Raw genomic sequence first — 22650 nt, 5'->3', positions numbered from 1 at the left:
CAACTCTGAAGCTGCTCAGCGGGTCATGCTGCTACTTGTCAGGTACCACCTCCCGTCCTCCCGCGTCGTCGACGCTCGCCTTGCAGGGATCCAGCACGAGAAATCGCCCGACTGTTCGTCGAGGAGCGCGCGGAGCTCGACGAGCGGGAACGTCGGCGCGAGCTTGGTCGAATCCGGCAGTATGTAGCTGAGGGATGAGGACGCGCGCGGCGAGGATGGAAGAACGGGTGCGCACTGGCGAGGTGCTGGCGGTGGCGCGCCGTGTATGTGTGGCTGCTGAGATGAGGGGAGCTCGAGGAGGTGGAGCGGGCGGTGCTCTTAATGGAAACTGGAGGTGGAGGACATGAAGCTGAGAAGCGAGTGCATAAGAACGAGGGCAGAAGCTAGCTATTGCTTCGCTAGAAGTAAAGGCAGCCTGCTGGCCAGAAGGGAAAAGGCGGCCTGCTGCAGCTGCGGGAGACAAGCGGGCCGGCAGGTTAGCTTTGGGCCGAAGGCGGCCTGGTAAGCGGGGCGCGGTAGCAGGCCTAGATGGCCGGGTGGGCCGGCCAGGGAAGGTAAGCTGGTTGGCCGGGAAAGCAAGGAGATAAAAGGAAGATGCAAAAAGGAAAAGTCGGCGTTTGGATCTTCCGGACTAAAATTCATATCACATCTGTTACATCTAATATTTGAAGATTAATTAGGAGAACTAATTAAAAGTTAATTCCCGAGATGAATTTATTAATTCTAATTAATCCATTATTAGCACATGTTTACCGTAGCACCATATTGTCAAATCATGAAATAATTAGCTTAATAGATTCATCTCCCAAATTAATCTCCATCTAACCAATTAATTTTGTAATTAATCTATATCTAATGCTATCTAAATATTCGATGTTCCAATTTTAGGAGCACCTGGGGAAACAACAGGGGCTTATCCTCCCTCCATCTCTCTCCCCTCTCCGCTCCCGGTGATTGACAAGGAGAGAGAGAATGCTGCTGAGCTCCCCCTTCGTCGTCTCCCCGCCGCCGCTGCGGGTCTCGCCCTCCCCGCAGCAGCCGCAGGGGTGCCGGCCGGTGGGGCTCCTCCGGATCGAGGCGGCGAAGCAGCTGACGGGGCGGGTGGTGACGACCAAGGCGGACAAGACGGTGGGCGTGGAGGTGGTGCGCCTGGCGCCGCACCCCAAGTACAAGCGGCGGGAGCGCATCAAGAAGAAGTACCAGGCGCACGACCCGGAGAACCAGTTCAAGGTCGGCGACGTCGTGGAGCTCCGCAGCTCCCGCCCCATCTCCAAGACCAAGCACTTCGTCGCCATCCCGCTCCCACCCCGCGACACCCGCCGCAAGTCGCAGCTCCTCCCGCCGCTCCAGTCGCAGCAGGCCGACGGCGACCAGCCGCCGCCCTCCACGGCAGACTAATCAGAGTGACATCTCCTCCTGCCTGGCTGCAGCATTCCTTCCCTGTTAGCAATGAACCACTCACTCTACTTGTTGTCCGATTAAGATTTCCCTGCAATTTGCCGGATACTAATGTCTCCCCGTTTCAATCTCAAAATCTCGTTATTATACATACTTGTGTAGTATGTGTTTTGAATCATTCATTGCTGCAGTTTTCCATTCCTTTCCCTTTTTACGGAAACCCTGTATGCTTTGCTGGCTTCATCGCCCCCCACGGCAGACTCAGAGAGATGTGATACATGTACACGGTCAACAGGAGATGGCAAATGCAAGAGAGATAAAATTGATGCATCTCAAATCTCGACCGCCAAATCACAACCACTAATTGATTATGGGTAAATCGGCTACAGATTAGGGTACAAACTGAGGGGAATTGCCGAATTAGAGGCAGAGATCAAGGAATCAGAGATAAGAGGCAACAATAGCAGCAGCAGGTACAGCGAGACAAAGACTTCCTAGGAGGAAGATAAGACCAGTTCTTGCTTCGAATATGTTCGATGCCTCTTCTCCTGGTGCTGCCGCCTTCTTGCTTGCGTGTCTTGTGGCCCAGCCCATACCGAGGTACATAACAGTTCCATTCCATGGTGCCGCCACCGCGCCAACAACAGGTCGATGACTGTGATTACAAAAGGCAAGCAATTTTCCGACCAAAGACTGCATTCGCAATATCCGGATTCAGTCTCTCTTGCAGAGTTGCACCAGCTGCCTGCAAATCCTGAGGAGTCCTGCTGCCGCTGCTCTCCAAGGCTTTGCCCAGCTTGTGTTAGTGTTAGCAGCAATGCTGCTCTCGCGGCAGCATTGTATACGCATGTCATGAATTAGAGTCTGATCACCAGCTATGCCACCTGAAGCACCATCGCTCCTGGTCCTGGTAGAGTGTAGAGAGATACGTCAATTCTCTTATTATGGAATATAAATAGATAATTAAAAGATAAACAAGGTAATGTACAGATACGCCTATTTAAGCACGCAATCCAAACAGCCAGGGATTGCAGCAGCAACTTTTGACCTTAACACTAACTAAATATCAAACAGCACTGCACATGGCAAAATAAACTCCCAACTCATACGAAAAGGCAGGGAAAGAGGGGATACCATAAAGCCTTGAGCAAAATATGTAGTGGTGAAGGGGCTTACTTTATACGATCCATCAGTGCCTGGATTGTCACAGAATGGCATCAGCTTTTTTTCTGCAGTTAACCCATAATTACCATGAAAAGAATCCAATCTGACAATTTGGCCCATGTTGTACTCTCTTTCCGATGCCTCCAACAGCTTGGATAGCATGCTGCATGCTATTATCAATATCTCTGATCTACCATGTTCCGGCAGTATCCTTTTGAGTTTTGACATTTACCATGTTTCAGAATCAGAATGACCACATGTACAACACTTCACGGGAGGAGACAAATTTTAGCATGACATCCATAACTTTCGATTTCTTGATGTACAATAGACTAGACCATTCTGTGGTTTCTTGGACTTCAGCTTTATCGTCTTCTATGCAATTCAACCAAAATTCTTGTATGTGTGTGTGGCTCATCTGATCCATTTCCCAACAGTCCGATGATAACTTATTGAGAAAGGAGACATAGTTTATTATCTTACATTATACTATAAAAATGCTGCTGTCTAGGCCAAAGTAAGAATGCTTGGGAAAAATAAAGTTGAGAACACCATATATATAAAACCTCTATAAATTAGAGCTCGCGAGTTTCTAATATCATGCTGTCAATCTGACCATCTGACAGGCTGGTGAGTCAATTGGTTTGAGCTTCATCACTTTGAACTTTGAAACAATTATATGTTACCTTAGGTGGCACATATACCATTTCAAATTATGCTTGACTTGTTCCGTGGTTAATGAGTGGCCGTCGATAACCTCCAGGAGACATTGAATTACTTTATTTTTTTATGAAAGAATCATATGACTTTATTATTAGGTACGAAAAAGGAAAAGGAAAAGCGAACAGCCTGACTATGGTGACATTGTTGAATCATATTTTGATGTGATCCAACAGCCATTATGACTCAAGTCCAAACTAAATTCGTGCTTAAAAGTTAAACCCAATGAAATAAGTAACAAGGAAAAAGAGATCGATTGCAATCAACACATAGCGCTAAAACTTCAAAGAAACAAAAACAGACAAGACAAACTCCTACCGTCCTACAGATACCAAAAGTGGAAAATCTGTCGTAACAGAATATTGTCAACGATTTGCAAATACCTTGAAAGAGATGCGGGCATACACCATCAAGCTGAGCTGTGATCTGGAAAGATAAAATTGGCCAACACAAAGGGACCAGTATCGATGGAGAGCATGGGCCCAGATATTTAGTGCGTAAGAATGTCACACTTCCCCAACAGCTAACTGCAGAACATGATACAGGAATAAATTATCCTTGCAGTGTACAAATATTTTGCCAAACTTGAAATGAACAACATGCTTCCAGCTGAAGTAGTAAGATTTGACCCATAGCTAAAACTATATACGGACTTCATGCGTGTGCAAACCTCACAGACATTCCCAGTAAATCAGTACAAATGAAAGTTCAAAGCTCACAAATGTATACAGGTAAATCGGACCACAATATTTGATAGGAAATATTGACCTTTTCGTTTAAGTGATATAAAAGAAAAGCTTAAAGTCTCATAGAGTTCATGGATCAAACCTTAGTGGACTGAAACCATGCTGCTGAACCCCATTCATGTTTCAGTGTTCTGAATGGACCACTCACTGAAACCTCAGCTTTAAACTCTTTCCCGGATAAGTCAAGGTCATGGAGTTCAAAATGCTCCCTTGATTTCCCATTAGGCAATCCATAAATTTCCTGTAAATCTTTTTTGTCGCCTGCGCAGTTTAAAATTTTTTTAGTACTATAGGCACAAACAAATGGAGGGAGTACATGATACAAGATTGCCCAAATTCATAAACTAAAAGGGACAAATGTGGCCAGAAAGCAAGCAGACAATCAACCTGGTTTTGTAGCCATACTAAATCCATCCAATCGCTTTGTTAGCAAGGACGTTCCAGGAAACAACATTAAGTTTACATTATGGAGTTGTTTCCTTTCAGCGTCTTCAATAGGTTTGAAGCCAAATCCTGACACCCATGTGCTAACCAACTCTGGGATGGCAGAAAGGACCAACATCTTAACATTAAATGATATCAGCATCTGCATTAGACGAAGGGGGGTGGGGGTCAAAAATCACATGGTGATATGTAAATAAAAGTAATAACCAATAACATAAAAAAGATATTGACTCAGCAAGAAACATTTCGATTTTACTATAATGCATATCAGCAAAGAATGGACCCGGTAAGTATTTACATGGAGGAAAATCATATCTTAACATCAATACACAGCTGAATTCCTATTTGAAAAAGCTATCATAGTACATGATCATGAAAAGCCATATCTTGTATCATTATGGCTGTACAACTTTGTCTGTTTTCCTATTCCAGTGTACCTTTTCAATGATGTTCATTAGTATACGGCACATCCCTTGGCGTCGATGGTCTACCGAAGTAGCAATAAAAGGCAGCTCAGCGGCTTTAGTTCCATGTACTCTGCATGAAAATAAACAAAGATTTCTTTAGTATATTCTCAACAAAAATGGAAGAAACAAACTGACATTCTTTATTATTACTGTTTACGGTTATTTCCCATCATATTTCATCTATGTGAAAATTTTCCAATAGCTAACATTTCATAAGCTGAGAATAAGCAATTTGTAAGTTGTAAAAGACTATCAAACTGATAAAGCCCCAAAAGCAGTTAATGACAAGCAAGTGGGTAGAGATAACAAGCATAAATCCAGTAAAAGAATACTTCAGACACAAAAGTTTGTGCAATGTCTAACAAGGACCTGATTAAGAACAGATGAAAAAAGGACCTTAGTTATGTTTGTGTGCTTGGCGCCACGCATGTATTTGAAACAGTCTAATTATCTGCATATTCGAGAAAAAAAAGAGACCTGATTAACAAAAAAATTACCTGATAGAAGCCGCACATAAAATTTCATCTCCTTTCTCCAGGATTACAGTATAGAATCCCTGATAATCCACACGAGCAAAGTTTGATCTGATAAGAAGTGTTCTTCAGTGTGAGTAAACTTTGAAATTGTTCAGTAAAATAATCCATACAGTATTCAGATCCAAATTTTCTCTTTAATATCGAAAATCAACCCTATATCAATTGATGTACAATTGAGAAGAACATTTCTATTGATTAGCTATGCATTCAGCTGATTAATTGAACATCCCAGAGAAGCAGAGACTATCTTCTGTACTCTAGCATGCCAGCAATTTTGTCAGTTCAATGTTCCACTAAAACATGAAGAGATCAATCCCCCTCACTCAGGCTCACACACACGTCGTTATAGCCTCATATTTCTCCACATTGCGCAAAAAAATCTATATCTATACTCTGGAAAAGAAAATGTAATGTGTGAAATAAAATTATAAGTATAAGGAAACTTACCCCTTGCTGTACAAGACATGAGGTATCATGTCCACACCAGTTCTAGGATCCACCATACGAATGAAACATTCCTCCAATAGAGTAAGAGCCACTGCTAATTTCGTATTACATTCTGCAAAATAGGCAATCTTCTGAACAGAATGTAGCTTCTGCCCATCACCATTGCATCTCAATATGGACCATGAGAGCTCATTGTCAAGAATATTATCTGTTCCGACATGACTACGTAGTCCTATGAAAATCTGTTAACAGCAAGGGCAAAAAAAAAGCATTAATAGGAAAGATAATGTAGGGTATGAAAGAAAAATATTCTGGAACCAGGACTCAGAGTACGTTATGCGCACAAAGAATGGTGGTAAATAATATGAATGTCTAGTGTTCCATGGGGTGCTGATTACTTCTATCTAGATGGCCATAAAAAATTGATATCCAACTTTGAGGATTAGGTAGGTTTGATCCTTGTGACGTAGACAACAAACATGCACGAGTGTCAGACAGTCCTTGGTGCTAATACACCATCCTAAGCATTCAAACATATGAATCCATTATGTCCATGACAAAAAATGAGGGTCGCAGAAATAACAATTCCAGCAGGTATGATGAATTACAAGTGGATTATATTTGACTAATCATCTCACAAATCTCAACATCATCTTGAAAAAGAAAGTTAAAGAAACATTACCTCTTTACAATATTTCCCACAAAACCATGTGTCAGATATTTGACCCTCAGAAGGTAGCTTCTCTTGCTCAATGCAAGTGTCATGGTCTGCCAACGAAAACAAAAGTATGTCAAATTAAGTTACCAATAAGATCACTGGAAGAATTTATCTGCAATGCACAATGAAGAGCTGAAGATTGACTAAGTAAATTAAATATGGTATCAAATCACTCGATGGCTTTTCTTCTTGGGCCTTGCGAGGGGTTTCTGCATCAGTTACAATTCGATAGAGCACAATAGAGGCTCTTTTATTTGAAGCATAAGCTCTTTTATACTGAGAAATTGGAGCCTCTCTGAAGCAGCCTCTGTGAGAGCTGAAAATCAACTTCTGGAAGGAGCTATGCTTTACCAAATGGGGCCTTATTTAGATCAACACAGGCTAATGAAAATTGTTTCATAAACAAAATAATGATTACTGATGTGAGGCAGCAAATTTAACATAAAAATTATCCAACCAACCCTTAGCTACTGCACCATTAAGCACTCTATAAGACAATAGCACTGTAAAGGAAATGATGCAAATGACAAGACAGAAGTGAGGGGTGGTAAAGTTTTACATGAATCTCCACATTGTAAACATTTGAAAATAGCCGAGAATGTCGAAACCTCCTTTTCACTAACTGGCCTCCCACAAATCTGACAGGTGCAATTATGGCAGTACCAACTACCTTCTGGAAGCTCCTGAATTTGTAAAGGAAGAAGCAAAAATAAGGAATCATCACACATAGATTAAGTATTACTCGATTGAATTTGATATAGATACAAATTTTCTGGAACAAAACATTGCAACATTAAGGGGAAGCAACCTCTAAATGAAACATATCGTTAACCATTGTACACATAATGGCACAATGGGAAACTAAATACCTTAGCAGACAAGCAAGTTTGATGATATGTTGATGGGCAATTGTCACAGCAAAGTAATTCACCACCATCTCCACAGAAGCCACAGGTGTCATCATTTTCATCTATTGCCTCAACTTTTCTACCACATGCATTGCTTCTCCTGCTCATAAATTCAGCAGACCAAGCCTCAACCTGGCACAAAGTGTATGACTTACCAGACTCTAGAAAGAGTCCCAGCGAGGACTTTGGGTTGCTACAACCAGCATGAGCCATGAAGTCCGATACAGATAAGGTTTTTTGGCAACAATTGCAAACAATGCCTTCCCAGGTAACCAGACCATCCTTTACAACTTTATTGCTCTTAGGATCCCGGTATTGTATCACATCTTTTACAGTCAGAAACCCAGTGGCAATCAACCAGCAGATGACAGTTTTCCGGGCCAAGCATACTCTCTTCCCACCCAATAGGTTTGTGCCAGCTTTTCCGGTTTTAGAAAGTAGTTTGTTACATTTCTTGTGGTTCTTAAGCTTCTTGAACTTCTTTGCACCTGGAAAGCCTGCTGCAAATTTATGGCAGGAGACAAGATCCTTGTTTTTCACTATAGCTGTGATCAAAAGGTCCTCATCACTGATCCGCAATTCACGAGGCCTTTTCTTCATGTACTTCTCCCAACCTTTAGGTTTCATTTTAGTAGTGGCTGTCTTGCAGGCTTTTAAGTCACGAGTTGGATCAGTACACAGAACAGTAGCAGTGCATTCATGGGATAATTTTGCAGGAACAGGACTTCCCGTTGGACCATTTTGTGAATCCTCTGAAAATTGTCCATGGGATGGGAGCATCTTTTCCTGGACCTTGTCATCAGGGCAGGACGCTGTGGCATCTGACTGTGACTCCCTTGCAATACAGTGGGTTTCTGAGAATGTAATGCAATCCCTAAGTTCTTCAGTCCTCACACTCTGCAACATGTTCAGGTGCTTGCTCTCTGAAGACAGGAACATCTCGCGCTTATTGCTTTGGTCATCTTCATCTAGCTTTTCTGATTTCAATTCGGCTTTCATATGATTTTTCAGTGTGCCAACACGTGAACACATACCATGTTCCTCAGAGGCATTGATGATTCCTGTGTCAGACATGACCATGGTTGCTACATCGGTCCCATGGCCAAACACATTTTCCGTAGTAGATTGCATTACACTTAGAGAAAACAACCCATCCAGTCCAGTTGCGTCAATATCAAACATCCTTTTAGATTTCTTCTTTGACTTTTTTACAGAGCTATTAACAGCCTTTGCTTGAGCATAGGTCTGCCTTCCATCATCACCTGTGTGAATGTGATGTTCTGTTTGGCCACTTGCATCGTAATTCAGACTCTCGTTGCAGCAAAGCTTCGGATTCATATCCCTATTGTTGCTGTCTTCCACATCATGACAGCTCTGTAAATACTGGTGCCCATTGTAGCTCTCAGTTGCAAGCGTGCTGCAATCAGAGTCTGTGATTAGTGGAGTGGGCTGAATCATTCGGTTTGCCAACAAATCACCGGCTTTGTGCATGGTCTTACTTTCTGATGACATATCTGTGCTGCCATCAAGAACAAAGGTTGAACTGTTGACAGCTCTAAGAGTTTTATGTTGCTGCAGGGCAGTGATTTTCCTACTGATGAAGACAACAGCTACAAAAGGGTCCAAAATCTGCCAGCGCTGAAGAAGTGTGAGTGCATTGTGCTGGTTTGCAAGCATTCTATCAACATAGGCCATTGTATCCGTGAGGTCCTTCCAAAATGCGTCAACATCAGACCACTCCTTTGGATACCTTCCCCTTTCTGAATCTGCGGAAGCTTCATATAACTTGTTACCACAAAACTTCCAAGCCTGAGTTAGCGAGGTATGAACCGCTTCCCTGTTTGGGGCAGTGAAGTAAGATGCCATCTTAGCCCTGTCATTCCTTTTGCGGGGCTTAATGGTCCATCCAGCATCCTTGAAAAGGCGATGGGTGTGTGCTTCCAGCTGGTCAGGAATATCCCTGCCGAAAGCCTTCTTGGAAACAGCTGCTGCAGAGGCAGAGTGCACGCTGCCGCTGCATCCACGAGCATCGGTCTCATCGAGGGAACTAATATTTGCATCGGGCGTGCCGTTCTGGCAAACGGCCTCAAGAGCAGGGCTGAACCAAAACTGGGACTGCTGAGGAGGTTGTTGGCTATAAAATGGATGCTGTTCTACTCCCCCTGTATGAGATATGTCTTTTATAGTTGTACATAGGGGATAGGTAGTGTCATCGACCTGCCCCTGATCGTAGGTGAAGCACAGGTTGGTAGGGTACTGGTGGTGATCCTGGAGCCAGTGATGCAAAAAGGGATCGGGAAGAAGAGTGGCGGCACTTTGGAATTCAGAGATCTCGGCTAGTGCCTCCATGTAGGAAGGCATGGGGTCCTCAACAGCGCTAGTGCTGCTGCTGCCAGCCAAGGCGGCTGCATTGCATGTCCCAGGCCCGGCATCTTGAGGTGTCCCTTGCGCGTGCACATCCAGAATGTCGGTGGCAGCAGCGTGCGCAGTGAAGAAATCCCCATCCAGGTGGGTCGCGCAGTTAGCCCCGGGCTGCCACTGCATTACGGCGGCAGCATCCAGCAGGTCGGGCTGCTGTGGATGGGCGGCAGGGTGGTCGCCTCCCGTGATGTCCGTCTCGGGGGTCAGGTTTGTGGTGGTGGTGGTGGCGGCCCCGCCCCCGCAGAAGACCTCCTTGAAGACGTGAAGCTCCATGAGCGATCTGTCGAAGGCGGCGGGGTCGTCGACTCCCATGATGTCCTCGCCGAAGATGAAGCGCATGGCGTCGTCCTCCTTGAAGCCGAGCATGTCGTGGGCCATATATATGCTGCTAATCAATCTGGTATGCTGCAAGATGAGATGCGTCAGAATAGGAATGTGACCGAGATCCATTCCAGAGGCAGGCATGTGGTAGTGGTAGTACCTGAGAAGATGAGATGCGCGGGATAATCGGGGTGAAATCCGGGTGGATTCGGAGCGGGATCGAGAGGAAATGGGGGCGGAGCGGAGCGAATCGAGATCCGACGGCGGAGTGCGAGGTCTCTAGCAGTGTATGTAGCTAGGGTTGGGGTGGCCGCCCCGGCGAAGAGATGGGATGGGATGCGCTGGGTGGCGAGGTCTCTACTAGGCAGCAGCTGAGGGCGAGAGCGGCGGCGGAGGTGGAGCAACGGCGGCGGAAGTGGAGTGGCCTGCCGACCACCTCCTCTCCCTCAAAAGTCTCGCTCGGCGGGGACAAGGCCGGGGAGGACGAATGGAGGAATTGCTTTGCTCCCGTGACGCTCCGCTCCCCTCCGGTTTCCTTTTCGGACAGCACAGCACAGACAGGAGTGAGCCATCAGGATCTGCATCTGGGCCCTTCGGTTTGAACTTGATGGCTCCAAAACGAAACCACTCCCCTGTCCGAATTTTGAATTTTTTTTGCTTGCGCGAGTTCCGACGCTTTGTTTGACTTTTTGGTTCCGCTGCACCGGCACCGCTTCGGCCAGGGTTTAGTTACACCAAATTCCCAACTTTGGCACTATGCAAAAAGAAGATTCTCCATCACATCAAACTTGCGGTACATGCATGGAGTACTAAATGTAGACGAAATTAAAAACTAATTGCACAGTTTTATTGTACTTTGCGAGACGAATCTTTTGAGTCTAATTAGTTAATGTTTGGACAATAATTCACAAATACAAATGAAATGCTACAGTTGCGCATTTATGGCAAAATCCCAACTTTAGCACTCTCAAATTGGAAACTAAACAAGACCTTCTTTTTCTTTCTTTCTATAAAAAAAAGGGAAAAGAAAACGAGTCCAGGAGATAAGAGGCTACTGATATAGCAACCGTAATGTTTAAGGTCAAAATATTTGGGCTCAAAGTTGGGAGGAATTTATTATAGATAGAAATATAAAACATCAGCTCTTGATCTGCTGTTGATGTTGTTGTTGGGATGAACTCAGCCCATTCCCCGAACTGGATGAAGGTTTAGTCTTGTTGCCATTGTTGAAAAGGAAGCAAAGATTTGGGCCTCAATGCCTCCAAGCCTAGTGAGTTTATCAGTCCATTATTACTGCTGCGGCCGGCAGTCAGGCAGGATTTCAGTTGGGCCGGCACTATAACGAAGAAGATATACGTACACGGTCCTCCCCTCCGGGACGGACTTGGGCTGTTTTCGGCAAAGAAAATGGAATTTTTTATTTTTATAATTTTTAACAATTTTGTAGAAATAAATAGTCGAATCAAAAATTTGCAAAAATAGACTTATGCTGCCCCACCAAACGGCGGTAAGGTCCTTTTCGTCGTATGAAACGGCGGTAGGGTGCCGGCCGCCACGTGCGGGCACGCCTCGCCGGTTGAAACGGTGGAACGGCCCTTACCGCCATAGTCTTCCGCCGTTTCAGCCGGCGGTAAGCCCCCCCTCCCCTGCCTATGTGACTGATTTTTGTTTCCAGGTTAGCAAGGAAATTGAACCTGTGGTGATCACTGCTGTTTCTTGTCTAGTTCCCATTCTAAAATCCCCAGAGGTGTTCCAGCTGCCCCCGCACGTCGACGGCGTCAAGTTCTCCATCGACGAGCTCTTGAGCTCATCACGGCGGGAACGACGGGAGGGGCGGTGCACGCTGCTGCAGCTGTTCGTCCAGCATGACACCAAGCAGAAGCAGGTGGCGGGCGCTCCTCCAGGCTGCACCCCTGCGGCGGCGGCGATAGGCCCTCCAGGCGCATCCTGACGCCACCCCCGACCGCTCGGACCGGCGCATCCGGCCGCCCCGATCGGCAGCCCCCGACCACTCCGACCAGAACGGCGCCGTCCCCGACCGCTCCGACCGGCGCATCCGGCCACCCCAACCACTCCCAACCACCCCGGCGGTGGCGGGCGCCCCTCCAGGCGCAACCTGGCGCCTCCCCCGGCCGGCACCTCCGACCGACGCGCTGATTCAGAAACCTGGAGTGTCATATGGCATGGACTGGCACGCTGATCATTCTTTCAAATCATGATTCTTGATTGTTCTTTTCTACTTCAGTCATTTGATCAAGCCAAGTGGCATTGCTTTATAAATCATAATATTTTTTAGCAACTGAGTGTGATGATCCTTAGTTTGTCTATTGGGATTATAGTTGTATACTGCTTGTGTTTGCAATTCTTACGTAGGTGATACTACTCTTGCCTTCATTACTAAGCGTGGGTTATTTTTACTTATATAATTGGCACCTATCCCTGTTCAATCATGGTTTGTGAATCTGTCTAAATGGCAATGTTGCTGACTTGCTGTCACCTTTACTTTGCGCATAACTAAATAAGTTGCAGGTCCTCAAAATTCCATTCCAATTGTATTTTCTCCTTTTCCCCTTGTTATTAGCAGTACTCTTCTTCTATAAAGAACCACCAGTTTTATTACAATCCTTCAAGATCTGGTGCAAATCCCCTATTTCTAGTACTTTAGCCTTGTTTATTTCCCCCATTTTTTCCAACTTTGGCACTATGCAAAAAGAAGATTCCCCATCACATCAAACTTGCGGTACATGTATGAAGTACTCAATGTAGATGAAATCAAAAACTAATTGCACAGTTTTGTTGTACTTTACAAGACGAATCTTTTGAGCCTAATTAGTCAATGTTTGGACAATAATTCACAAATATAAATGAAATGCTACAGTTGTGCATTTATGGTAAAATGCAAATTTTGCCACTCCCAATTTGGGAATAAAAAAAGACCCTAATGTTTTGAATATGATGAATTTATATTTCGATAGCATTTTCTCTCGTGCTTCCGGACACATTGGTTTGGGTTGTCAGCACCCAGCGGGCAGCCGCAGAGGATAAGAAGATGCAAGAAGGAAAAAGCCTTATCCTCCATCCATCTCCCCTCTCCGCTTCCCGGTGATTGACAAGGAGAGAGAGAATGCTGCTGAGCTCCCCCTTCGTCGTCTCCCCGCCGCCGCTGCGGGTCTCGCCCTCACCGCAGCAGCCGCAGGGGTGCCGGCCGGTGGGGCTCCTCCGGATCGAGGCGGCGAAGCAGCTGACGGGGCGGGTGGTGACGACCAAGGCGGACAAGACGGTGGGCGTGGAGGTGGTGCGCCTGGCGCCGCACCCCAAGTACAAGCGGCGGGAGCGCATCAAGAAGAAGTACCAGGCGCACGACCCGGAGAACCAGTTCAAGGTCGGCGACGTCGTGGAGCTCCGCAGCTCCCGCCCCATCTCCAAGACCAAGCACTTCGTCGCCATCCCGCTCCCACCCCGCGACACCCGCCGCAAGTCGCAGCTCCTCCCGCCGCTCCAGTCGCAGGCCGACGGCGACCAGCCACCGCCCTCCACGGCAGACTAATCAGAGTGACATCTCCTCCTGCCTGGCTGCAGCATTCCTTCCCTGTTAGCAATGAACCACTCACTCTACTTGTTGTCCGATTAAGATTCCCCTGCAATTTGCCGGATACTATGCATAGCATGGACATGTTTGGATAAGCTTTTCCCAGCCACGCTTAGATTATAATCTAAGTGAAGATTTTTTCGCTTCTCGCAGTTCAAACTTCTGAAACGGCTTACCACGTAAGCGAAAATCGAAGAAAATAAGCAAAATGTTTGACGGATTCTAGCTTATTTTCTTATTTCCACCGATAAGTCGTTTACAGGAAACGAACGGGGCCGTGTCTCCCCGTTTCAATCTCAAAATCTCGTTATCATACATACTTGTGTAGTATGTGTTTTGAATCATTCATTGCTGCAGTATTTCCATTCCTTTCCTTTTTTACGGAAACCCTGTATGCTTTGCTTGCTTCATCGCCCTCCACGGCAGACTCAGAGAGATGTGATACATTGTACCCGGCCGGGAGCATTGACGTCAACAAGAGTGATGTCCCAGTCTCACATCATTTTTAGAGAGATGGCAAATGCAAGAGAGATAAAATTGATGCATCTCAAATCTCGACCGCCAAATCACATCCACTAATTGATTATGGGTAAATCGGATACAGATTAGGGTACAAACTGAGGGGAATTGCCGAATTAGAGGCAGAGATCAAGGAATCAGAGATAAAAGGCAACAAGAGCAGCAGCAGGTACAGCGAGACAAAGACTTCCTAGGAGGAAGACAAGACCAGTTCTTGCTTCGAATATGTTCAATGCCTCTTCTCCTGGTGCTGCCGCCTTCTTGCTTGCGTGTCTTGTGGCCCGGCCCATACCGAGGTACATGACAATTCCAGCTTCGCCGAGGAGAATCCAGCTTCGCCGCAGAGGACTGCTCCTCCTCCTCCTCAGAAGAAGAAGAAGAAGTGAGGCCCGACAGCTACATCGACCGCCAGACCAGGGATGCATGGAACGCGCTATATGCCCGCTACTTCGGTCACCTCCAAGACACAAGTGAGTTGTTTACTCTCCGGTCCGATCCCTGTCTTTGATTTGGTACCTTGTTGATCTATGTAGGAATCCTGGCACTGTTTCTGCTCGCTAGATCCTGGTTACGTCGTCTCAACTGAGGACTGATGTTTAATTTAGATCCATCGCCCAGCAAGCTTAGCAACAAAAATATGGATGTTCTCCCCTTTGAATTTGGCATTGAATTTGGCACATGATCGGTGGAATAATCCTCGAAACACGCATATGTGTACGGTGAGTAAATATATTTTGCTGTAAGATTCTTTGTGATGATAAGATAAATCCCATTAACAAGAGATAACTTTGAAGTAAAAACTCATGTGATTAGGATGCAGTTGAACTTCTTCATATGTCTTTTTCGCACGAAGCGAATGTCTGAAGAACAAGCCTTCCTGACATAATAAAACATTATCTTAGGCGCATCACATTCCATATTTGTACTCGTTTTTACATGATTATTGTCCCGTTGAATCTAATGTATATTGTAATATAAATGTTTTGTTGACCATAAATCCTATTATAGATAGAAAAATAAAACACCACCAGCTCAAAGTTGATGTTGTTGGGATCAACTCAGTCGGAAGGAAAGATTTGGGCCTCAATGCCCCGAAGCCCAGTGAGTTTATCGGTCCATTGTTGCTGCTGCGGCCGGCAGTCGGGCGGGATTTCAGTTGGGCCGGCACTGTAACGAAGAAGATATACGTACACGGTCCTCCGGGACGGACTTGGGCTGTTTTCGGCAAAGAAAATGGATAGAGTGAGTTATTTATTCTCTCTGTTAAGTATTAACCCCGTAGTCTAGCTAAGCTCGTATTTATTTAAATTTATTCTAGAATTTAACCGGCGCTATTTTTTTAGCAGTATAGTTGACGTGCTCGTCAACAGCGAGACGTCAGTGATGATTTCGTCAATTTCGAGGATTTGTTGGCTCGATCTTTCGGAAGTGGTCATAGGGGTAGGGTTGCATGTGTGTTCGTAGAAACGAGTGTGCGTGCGTGTACGTGAGTGTATGCATTTGTACTATATGATTCGAAAAAAAATATTAACCCCTATAAGGAAATAAAAAAAATCTAGGGAGAGAAGGGAAAAAAGAGCATCAAGTGCTAATAGTGATTCTTCTCTCTCTTAAATAATATATGTATAATAAATGTTAGTAGGATGTTGCAGGTAAACGCACCCGCCATAATTAATTAAACCGCAGGAGCATGGTGCTGGTGGTGGTGGTACCAGTAGGCAGACAAGACATGCGAATAGTCTCTCTGGTATGGTATTGGTATGGTACGGTACCACAAACTCTACGAAGGCAAGGTACAACTACTACTACTCCAATATTATACAGTACATGCCATACCCCATCGGCCCATCATACTGGACTGGACTGGACTGGACCGGAGTGGTGGTGGGTGGTCCAATCAATCAATCAATCATCCAAACAACAGCAGGACCAGGGCAGGCCCACTGACTGGCCCAGCAACAGCAAAGCTACTCTTCTAGTACTCCTACTGGTTATCGATCGATTGACTGTAAATCCATCCCTTTTTATTGGTACCTGCATCTGCATTATTAGTATTAGTATGTATCAACCAGGGCATTTTCGTTCGCTCCAGTAATTAAGGGTCGGGCTAAACTTTAGCCACGTTACATAATTAGGAGTATTAAATATATATTAATTACAAAATTAATTGTACATATGGAGGTTAATTCATGAGATGAATCTATTAAACCTAATTAATCCATGATTTGATAATGTGGTGCTACAGTAACCATTTGCTAATGATGGATTAATTAAGCTTAATAGATTCATCTCGCGAATTAGCTCATGGCTTCTGCAATTAGTTTATAATTAACTCATGTTTCATGTTTAGTTCTCCTAATTAGCATTCGAATATTCAATATGACAAGGGTTAAATTTTAGCCACGATCCAATACGCCCTAAGTGGTTCGTTCTTGTAATTATTATAAATAGAAATACTACTACTACATGATTGCATTTGGATTGAGTTGGATGAGGTTTCAGCTTTCAATAGAAAGGCACTCAACGTCCCTTTTCTCTTCCACTTCTTCTTCTTCTTTCTTGTATGGAAAATAATGCTGGACTGGCAAGATCAGGAAGGGCAGCGACTGATGCGCCGGTGAAGTACAGGCACTTGGATGTGCGTCCGTTTTGTTCTTAGCCCTTATTCTCTTACCTCCAAACTCCCAACTTTTACACTATGCAAAAAGAAGATTCCCCATCACATCAAACTTGCGGTACATGCATGGAGTACTAAATGTAGACGAAATCAAAAACTAATTGCACAGTTTTGTTGTACTTTGCGAGACGAATCTTTTGAGCCTAATTAGTCAATATTTGGACAATAATTCACAAATACAAACGAAACGCTACAGTGTTGCTACAGTAATTTGGCACCTCCCAAATTCGCGAAGTAAACAAGGACTTACTGAATCACCGTACCTAGAGTAAACTATTGCTGCCGCTGTCTTGTAAAAATAGTTTAATAAAATAGTAATGTATCCAGAATTCCAACAAGCATTTCAGCTGACTGGAGTGTTTTAAATCTGGAGGCAGGTAGTACATCTGCTTCAGAGCTTCAGCAATGTCTTTTTTACACTTGGAATTTGCAAAAGACGATGCTAGACAGAATATTGTGGCACCATTTCAACGCAGAATCAGATTGCCACAAACCTGACCTGACCTAACCTACAAGTTGGAGACTGATATGCTGTATAAACTTACCAAACACACCACCACCAGTCCACAACAAGCCTCCATGGAGTCCCAAAACAGAGCATTTGCCAACCAAAATGGTATTATCCTCTTGTTTACCCATGGTTAGGGCTGTCAGCTGTAGGTTCACCAATTGCATCAGGCTGCTGCTGATTGAGTGTACCTGGGCCTGGGGTGCTCACCTCTTCAGCTAAGAAATCATTGGGGTCTAACATGTTAAGATTAATACTTCAACTCAGGAACTCCAAGCACTTCTAAAGTTTTAGCAGATGATATATAAACAAGACCTCACGAATACACCACATATCAGTAATGCTAACATCATCATCTGTAAGCAGCCAGTACTCTGCAAAAAATGTAGTAGGATTGTGAGTCTTCCATGTGCTTTGATCTTATTGGGCAGAGAAGAAACAACATGTAGAGGCAAACTAAATGTATTTTTCACAAGTAAAAAATAATGCGAAATGCAGGGACAAAAAAGAAATTAAGATGCAATTCAATAGTATGCATCTAAAGTTTGAACTGGAGTCCAGAACTGTGTACTCTTGTTTTTAAAGTTTTGAGGTTAGAACTTTTGGTTTCAACTTACATCAACAACTGAAAGGATTAATCTTCCTCAACGCTCCTTGAGAAGGACACGGAGCATTCCGATCAGGAGTTCTAAGGATCTGCTGAGCATTAAGCACCGCCTCCTTTGTACTCCTTTGAGCTCTTTTTGTTCTGGGGCCTTTCGCGGAAAGCTCTTTTACGGTACACGCAAAACACAAGGACCTCTATCTGTTTTTCATCTTCAGTTAACGTCTCTAGCTTCTTTCGCATTTCACTGCAAAAGGAGAATTAACTTTTTAAAGGTATCAATGTTCTCATTTGAACTAGCAGCACAGAAAACTGATTCCAACCTTATGTGTTCATCTAATGCTTGCTAAGCTCCCGGAGATTAAGATTTTCAACTTCCAACAAGCTAAGGTTGGCGCCGACGGAGCAGCTGCAGGCAGCTGAAGGAGGTTGTTGGCTTCTTCAGGCTTGTGGCCTTGTGGTGGCCACCGACTACCCCTCTCAACAGCAACAAGCCAGCAAGGATAGGAGGAGCAAGCGGCCGTGCCGACCGGGCCGACGACGTTCGCGTTCCCTTCCTCGTCTCACCGGTCTGTGTTCCTTCCATTTATTTTATTTCCATCCGCCGCCGAAACCAACCAGACGCCTCCTCCTCCTCGCTGCTGCTTTCCCTTCTTATATTTCGCTTCGCTTCCGTCCCGGGCAAGGAATTGGCCTTCCCTTCCACCACTTCATTCACTCACCTGGCCATGGAATGGAATCCTCCACCGCCACCACCACCACCACGGCGATCATCATCATGATCAGCCTGCTCCTCCTCCTCCAACTCTAACCTTCATTCCTTCTCGAGCGATCGATTTCCCCTCCCACCAACTGCCAATTCCAGCACCACCCACCCACCCACTGCAGACCGATCGATCGATCGAATCCGAGAAGATATGAAGCTCGCCGTCGAGATCTCCGACGCCTCCGACCTCGCCCCCAAGGACGGCGCCGCCTCCTGCAACCCCTACGTCGAGGTCGACTTCGACGACCAGCGCCAGCGAACCGCCACCAAGCCCGCCGACCGCAACCCCTACTGGAACCAGACCCTCGTCTTCGACGTCCGCGACCCCGCCAGGTTCCCCTCCCTCCCCATCGACGTCTCCGTCCTCCACGACCGACGACTCCAGGACCACAACGCACTCCGCCCCCACACCTTCCTCGGCCGCGTCCGCATCAACGCCGCCGCCTCCGTCGCGCGATCCCCCGAGGAGGCAGTCCTCCAGAGGTACCCGCTCGAGAAGCGGGGGCTCTTCTCACGCGTCTCCGGCGACATCGCGCTAAGGATCTACCTTCTTCAGCAGCAGAATGATGACGCTTTTGCTGCCACCAACCAGCAGCAGCAGGACTCCGTCGCGGCAGCCGCGGCCAGCGGAGACCCCGAGAGGATGGTCCGCTCCGCCTTCGCACCACAAGAGGATCAGCCGGCAGCAGCAGCATCGCAAGCCCAGCACAAGCCCAACGGAGATCACCACCACCAAGAGCCGCGACCTCCTCGCATCTTCCGCTCCGTGCCTACAGCAGCACAAGAGCAGCAGCAGCAGCGCCGCACGCTCCACGCCGTCGCCGCACCTCCCCCGCCTCCAGGCCAGACGGTCGCCATGCCGCGCCCCGCCGGCCCACCCGCCGCCGCCCCGCCCGGCTCCGGCTACAGCCTCGTGGAGACCAAGCCGCCGCTGCCGGCCAAGATGGGCCCGCGCGCCGCCGCCGCCGCCGCCGCCAAGATCGCCTCCACCTACGACATGGTGGAGCCCATGAGCTACCTGTACGTGACGGTGGTCAAGGCGCGAGACCTGCCGACCATGGACGTCACCGGCGCGCTCGACCCGTTCGTGGAGGTGAAGCTGGGCAACTTCAAGGGCGTGACCAAGCACCTGGAGAAGAACCCCAACCCCGTGTGGCGCCAGACCTTCGCCTTCTCCAGCGAGCACCTGCAGTCCAACCAGGTGGAGGTGGTGGTCAAGGACAAGGACATGATCAAGGACGACTTCGTCGGCCGCGTCCTCTTCGACATGACCGACATCCCCGCGCGCGTGCCCCCCGACAGCCCGCTGGCGCCGCAGTGGTACCGCCTCGCCGACCGCTCCGGCGAGAAGCTGCGGCACGGCGAGATCATGCTGGCGCTGTGGAAGGGGACGCAGGCGGACGAGGCGTTCCCGGAGGCGTGGCACTCGGACGCGCACTCGCTGCCCCCGGAGGGCCTCGCCAACACGCGCTCCAATGTGTACTACTCGCCCAAGCTCGCTTACCTCAAGGTGGTGGTCATCGCGGCGCAGGACTTGGTGCCCGCGGAGAAGGGCCGGGCGCTTGCTCCCACCATCGCCAAGATCCAGCTGGGCGGGCAGATCCGGCGGACGCGGCCGCAGGGGTCGCCCAACCCGGTGTGGAACGAGGAGTTCATGTTCGTGGCCGGGGAGCCGTTCGACGAGCCGCTGGTGGTGACGGTGGAGGAGAAGGTGGCGGCGGGGCGGGACGAGCCGGTGGGCCGGGTGGTGATCCCCGTGGCGGCGCCGTACGTCTACCGCAACGACCTGGCCAAGGCGGTGGACTCCAAGTGGCTCCCCCTGTCGCGGGCGCTGTCGGCGGACGAGGCGGCGGCGGGCAACCCGCACAACAAGGAGCGTCAGTTCTCGAGCAAGATCCACCTGCGGCTGAGCCTGGAGACGGCGTACCACGTGCTGGACGAGTCGACGCACTACGCCAGCGACCTGCAGCCGTCGGCGAAGAAGCTCCGGAAGGGGTCCATCGGCATCCTGGAGCTGGGCATCCTGAGCGCGCGCAACCTGGCGGGGCCCACCAAGCACCCCTACTGCGTGGCCAAGTACGGCGCCAAGTGGGTGCGCACGCGGACGGCGCTCAACACGCTGTCGCCGCAGTGGAACGAGCAGTACACCTGGGAGGTGTTCGACCCCTGCACCGTGCTGACGGTGGCGGCCTTCGACAACGCCTTCGTGCACGGCGCCGGCGACGGCAGCAAGAAGGACCAGCGGATCGGCAAGGTGCGCGTGCGGCTGTCGACGCTGGAGATCGACCGCGTGTACACCCACTACTACCCGCTGATGGCGCTGGCGCCGTCGGGGCTGAAGAAGACCGGGGAGCTCCACCTGGCGGTGCGCTTCACCTGCACGGCCTGGGCCAACATGCTGGGCATGTACGGGCGGCCGCTGCTGCCCAAGATGCACTACACCCACCCCATCTCCGTGCTGCAGCTGGACTACCTGCGGTTCCAGGCGATGCAGCAGGTGGCGGCGCGGCTGGGGAGGGCGGAGCCCCCGCTGCGGCGCGAGGTGGTGGAGTACATGCTGGACGTGGACTCGCACATGTTCAGCCTGCGGCGGAGCAAGGCCAACTTCTACCGCATCACGTCGCTCTTCTCCGGCGCGGTGGCGGTGGGCAAGTGGATGGACGGCATCTGCAAGTGGAAGAACCCGCTGACGACGGTGCTGGTGCACGTGCTGTTCCTCATCCTGGTGTGCTACCCGGAGCTGATCCTCCCGACGGTGTTCCTGTACCTGTTCATGATCGGCGTGTGGAACTACCGGCGGCGGCCGCGCAAGCCGCCGCACATGGACACGGTGCTGTCGCACGCGGAGCCCGGGCTGGTGCACCCCGACGAGCTGGACGAGGAGTTCGACACCTTCCCCACGAGCAAGCCGGGGGACGTGGTGCGGATGCGCTACGACCGCCTGCGCAGCGTCGCCGGCCGCGTCCAGACGGTGGTCGGCGACCTGGCCACGCAGGGGGAGCGCGCGCAGTCGCTGCTGAGCTGGCGCGACCCGAGGGCGACGGCCATCTTCCTCATCCTGTCGCTGGTGGTGGCGGTGGTGCTGTACGTGACGCCCTTCCAGGTGGTGGCCGTGGTGGTGGGGCTCTACCTGCTGCGCCACCCGCGCTTCCGGAGCAAGCAGCCGTCCGTGCCCTTCAACTTCTACAAGAGGCTGCCCGCCAAGACAGACATGCTGCTCTGAGAATAATTATTTATTATTAAAAAATAATTAACTACTTTTTGTCCTGTATTTGCATTAATGAAATGAAAAACTAGTAGCTGCTACCAGTGCAGTGGTGTGGTGGGTGCTACCAACGGCCGGTAGGCAGTTCTTTTCAACCCCTCCCTTTGCTACGAGATGTATGGTATGATGACATGATGCATCATATCAATGGAATAAAGCTGTGCAAGATGCACTTGCATATTCTTTCTTATCTTTGGCCTACGTATGCATGCGTGTATGTGCGATGTGTGCATGCAACTGAAACTAAAAGCTAGCTCCTTTCTTTTCTTTCTTTGTTGCTATATAATAATAGAATGGTGTGTGCACATTCCTCTTCCTTTATGGATCGGACCGGAGCATATCGGGATTGGGATGCTGTCTTTTCTGCTCTATTCTTTTTTTCTTTTCCTGCTGGATGCGATTCTAGTACGTGTGTAGTGGCAAATAGCAAGC

General features: G+C 48.1%; 4 protein-coding genes across 9 annotated transcripts; 3 read left to right on the top strand and 1 right to left on the bottom strand.

Annotated features, from left to right (window-relative positions):
* Window positions 1-893: 893 nt before the first annotated feature.
* LOC117848823 (small ribosomal subunit protein uS17c) lies at window positions 894-1576 on the top strand. The gene has a single exon (XM_034730380.2). The coding sequence runs from the start codon at window positions 973-975 to the stop codon at window positions 1396-1398; it is 426 nt and encodes a 141-aa protein (XP_034586271.1). The 5' UTR covers window positions 894-972; the 3' UTR covers window positions 1399-1576.
* A 144-nt stretch (window positions 1577-1720) lies between these two features.
* LOC117848822 (uncharacterized) lies at window positions 1721-10849 on the bottom strand. 6 transcript variants are annotated; one of them, XM_034730375.2, is made up of 12 exons: window positions 10451-10849; window positions 7510-10374; window positions 7200-7323; window positions 6605-6690; window positions 5923-6164; window positions 5437-5523; window positions 4910-5009; window positions 4416-4614; window positions 4111-4289; window positions 3666-3809; window positions 2533-3010; window positions 1721-2305 (listed from the first exon to the last, which is right to left on the bottom strand). In XM_034730375.2, exons 2-10 carry the CDS (start codon window positions 10345-10347, stop codon window positions 3789-3791), a joined length of 3876 nt encoding a protein of 1291 aa, XP_034586266.1. In that variant the 5' UTR covers window positions 10348-10374; window positions 10451-10849; the 3' UTR covers window positions 1721-2305; window positions 2533-3010; window positions 3666-3788. The 6 variants fall into 6 exon arrangements, with proteins under 6 accessions (XP_034586266.1, XP_034586265.1, XP_034586268.1 ...); XM_034730374.2 differs by having other exon boundaries at window positions 2575-3010; XM_034730377.2 differs by having other exon boundaries at window positions 2575-2980.
* A 2442-nt stretch (window positions 10850-13291) lies between these two features.
* On the top strand, window positions 13292-14024 carry LOC117848824 (small ribosomal subunit protein uS17c). Its single transcript, XM_034730381.2, has one exon. It carries the CDS (start codon window positions 13415-13417, stop codon window positions 13835-13837), a length of 423 nt encoding a protein of 140 aa, XP_034586272.1. The 5' UTR covers window positions 13292-13414; the 3' UTR covers window positions 13838-14024.
* A 4574-nt stretch (window positions 14025-18598) lies between these two features.
* LOC117848785 (FT-interacting protein 7) lies at window positions 18599-22408 on the top strand. Its single transcript, XM_034730321.2, has one exon. The coding sequence runs from the start codon at window positions 19105-19107 to the stop codon at window positions 22174-22176; it is 3072 nt and encodes a 1023-aa protein (XP_034586212.1). The 5' UTR covers window positions 18599-19104; the 3' UTR covers window positions 22177-22408.
* The last annotated feature ends 242 nt before the right edge of the window (window positions 22409-22650 follow it).

This window comes from Setaria viridis, chromosome 3 (assembly GCF_005286985.2).
Source record: "Setaria viridis chromosome 3, Setaria_viridis_v4.0, whole genome shotgun sequence".
Lineage (NCBI taxonomy): Eukaryota > Viridiplantae > Streptophyta > Magnoliopsida > Poales > Poaceae > Setaria > Setaria viridis.
The sequence above is the reverse complement of the archived record's forward strand: the minus strand, read 5'-3'. Positions and strand labels throughout refer to the sequence as shown.

Excerpts from the sequence above, each read along its gene's own strand:
- LOC117848824 (XM_034730381.2), top strand. The coding sequence starts at position 13,415 with ATGCTGCTGAGCTCCCCCTTCGTCGTCTCCCCGCCGCCGCTGCGGGTC.
- LOC117848822 (XM_034730375.2), bottom strand. The coding sequence starts at position 10,347 with ATGGCCCACGACATGCTCGGCTTCAAGGAGGACGACGCCATGCGCTTC. Across the intron at positions 5,010-5,436 it reads TTATGTGCGGCTTCTATCAG|AGTACATGGAACTAAAGCCG; the intron begins GTAATTTTTTTG and ends ATTTTCATGCAG. Across the intron at positions 3,810-4,110 it reads CATGGTTTCAGTCCACTAAG|TTAGCTGTTGGGGAAGTGTG; the intron begins GTTTGATCCATG and ends CATGTTCTGCAG.
- LOC117848823 (XM_034730380.2), top strand. The coding sequence starts at position 973 with ATGCTGCTGAGCTCCCCCTTCGTCGTCTCCCCGCCGCCGCTGCGGGTC.
- LOC117848785 (XM_034730321.2), top strand. The coding sequence starts at position 19,105 with ATGAAGCTCGCCGTCGAGATCTCCGACGCCTCCGACCTCGCCCCCAAG.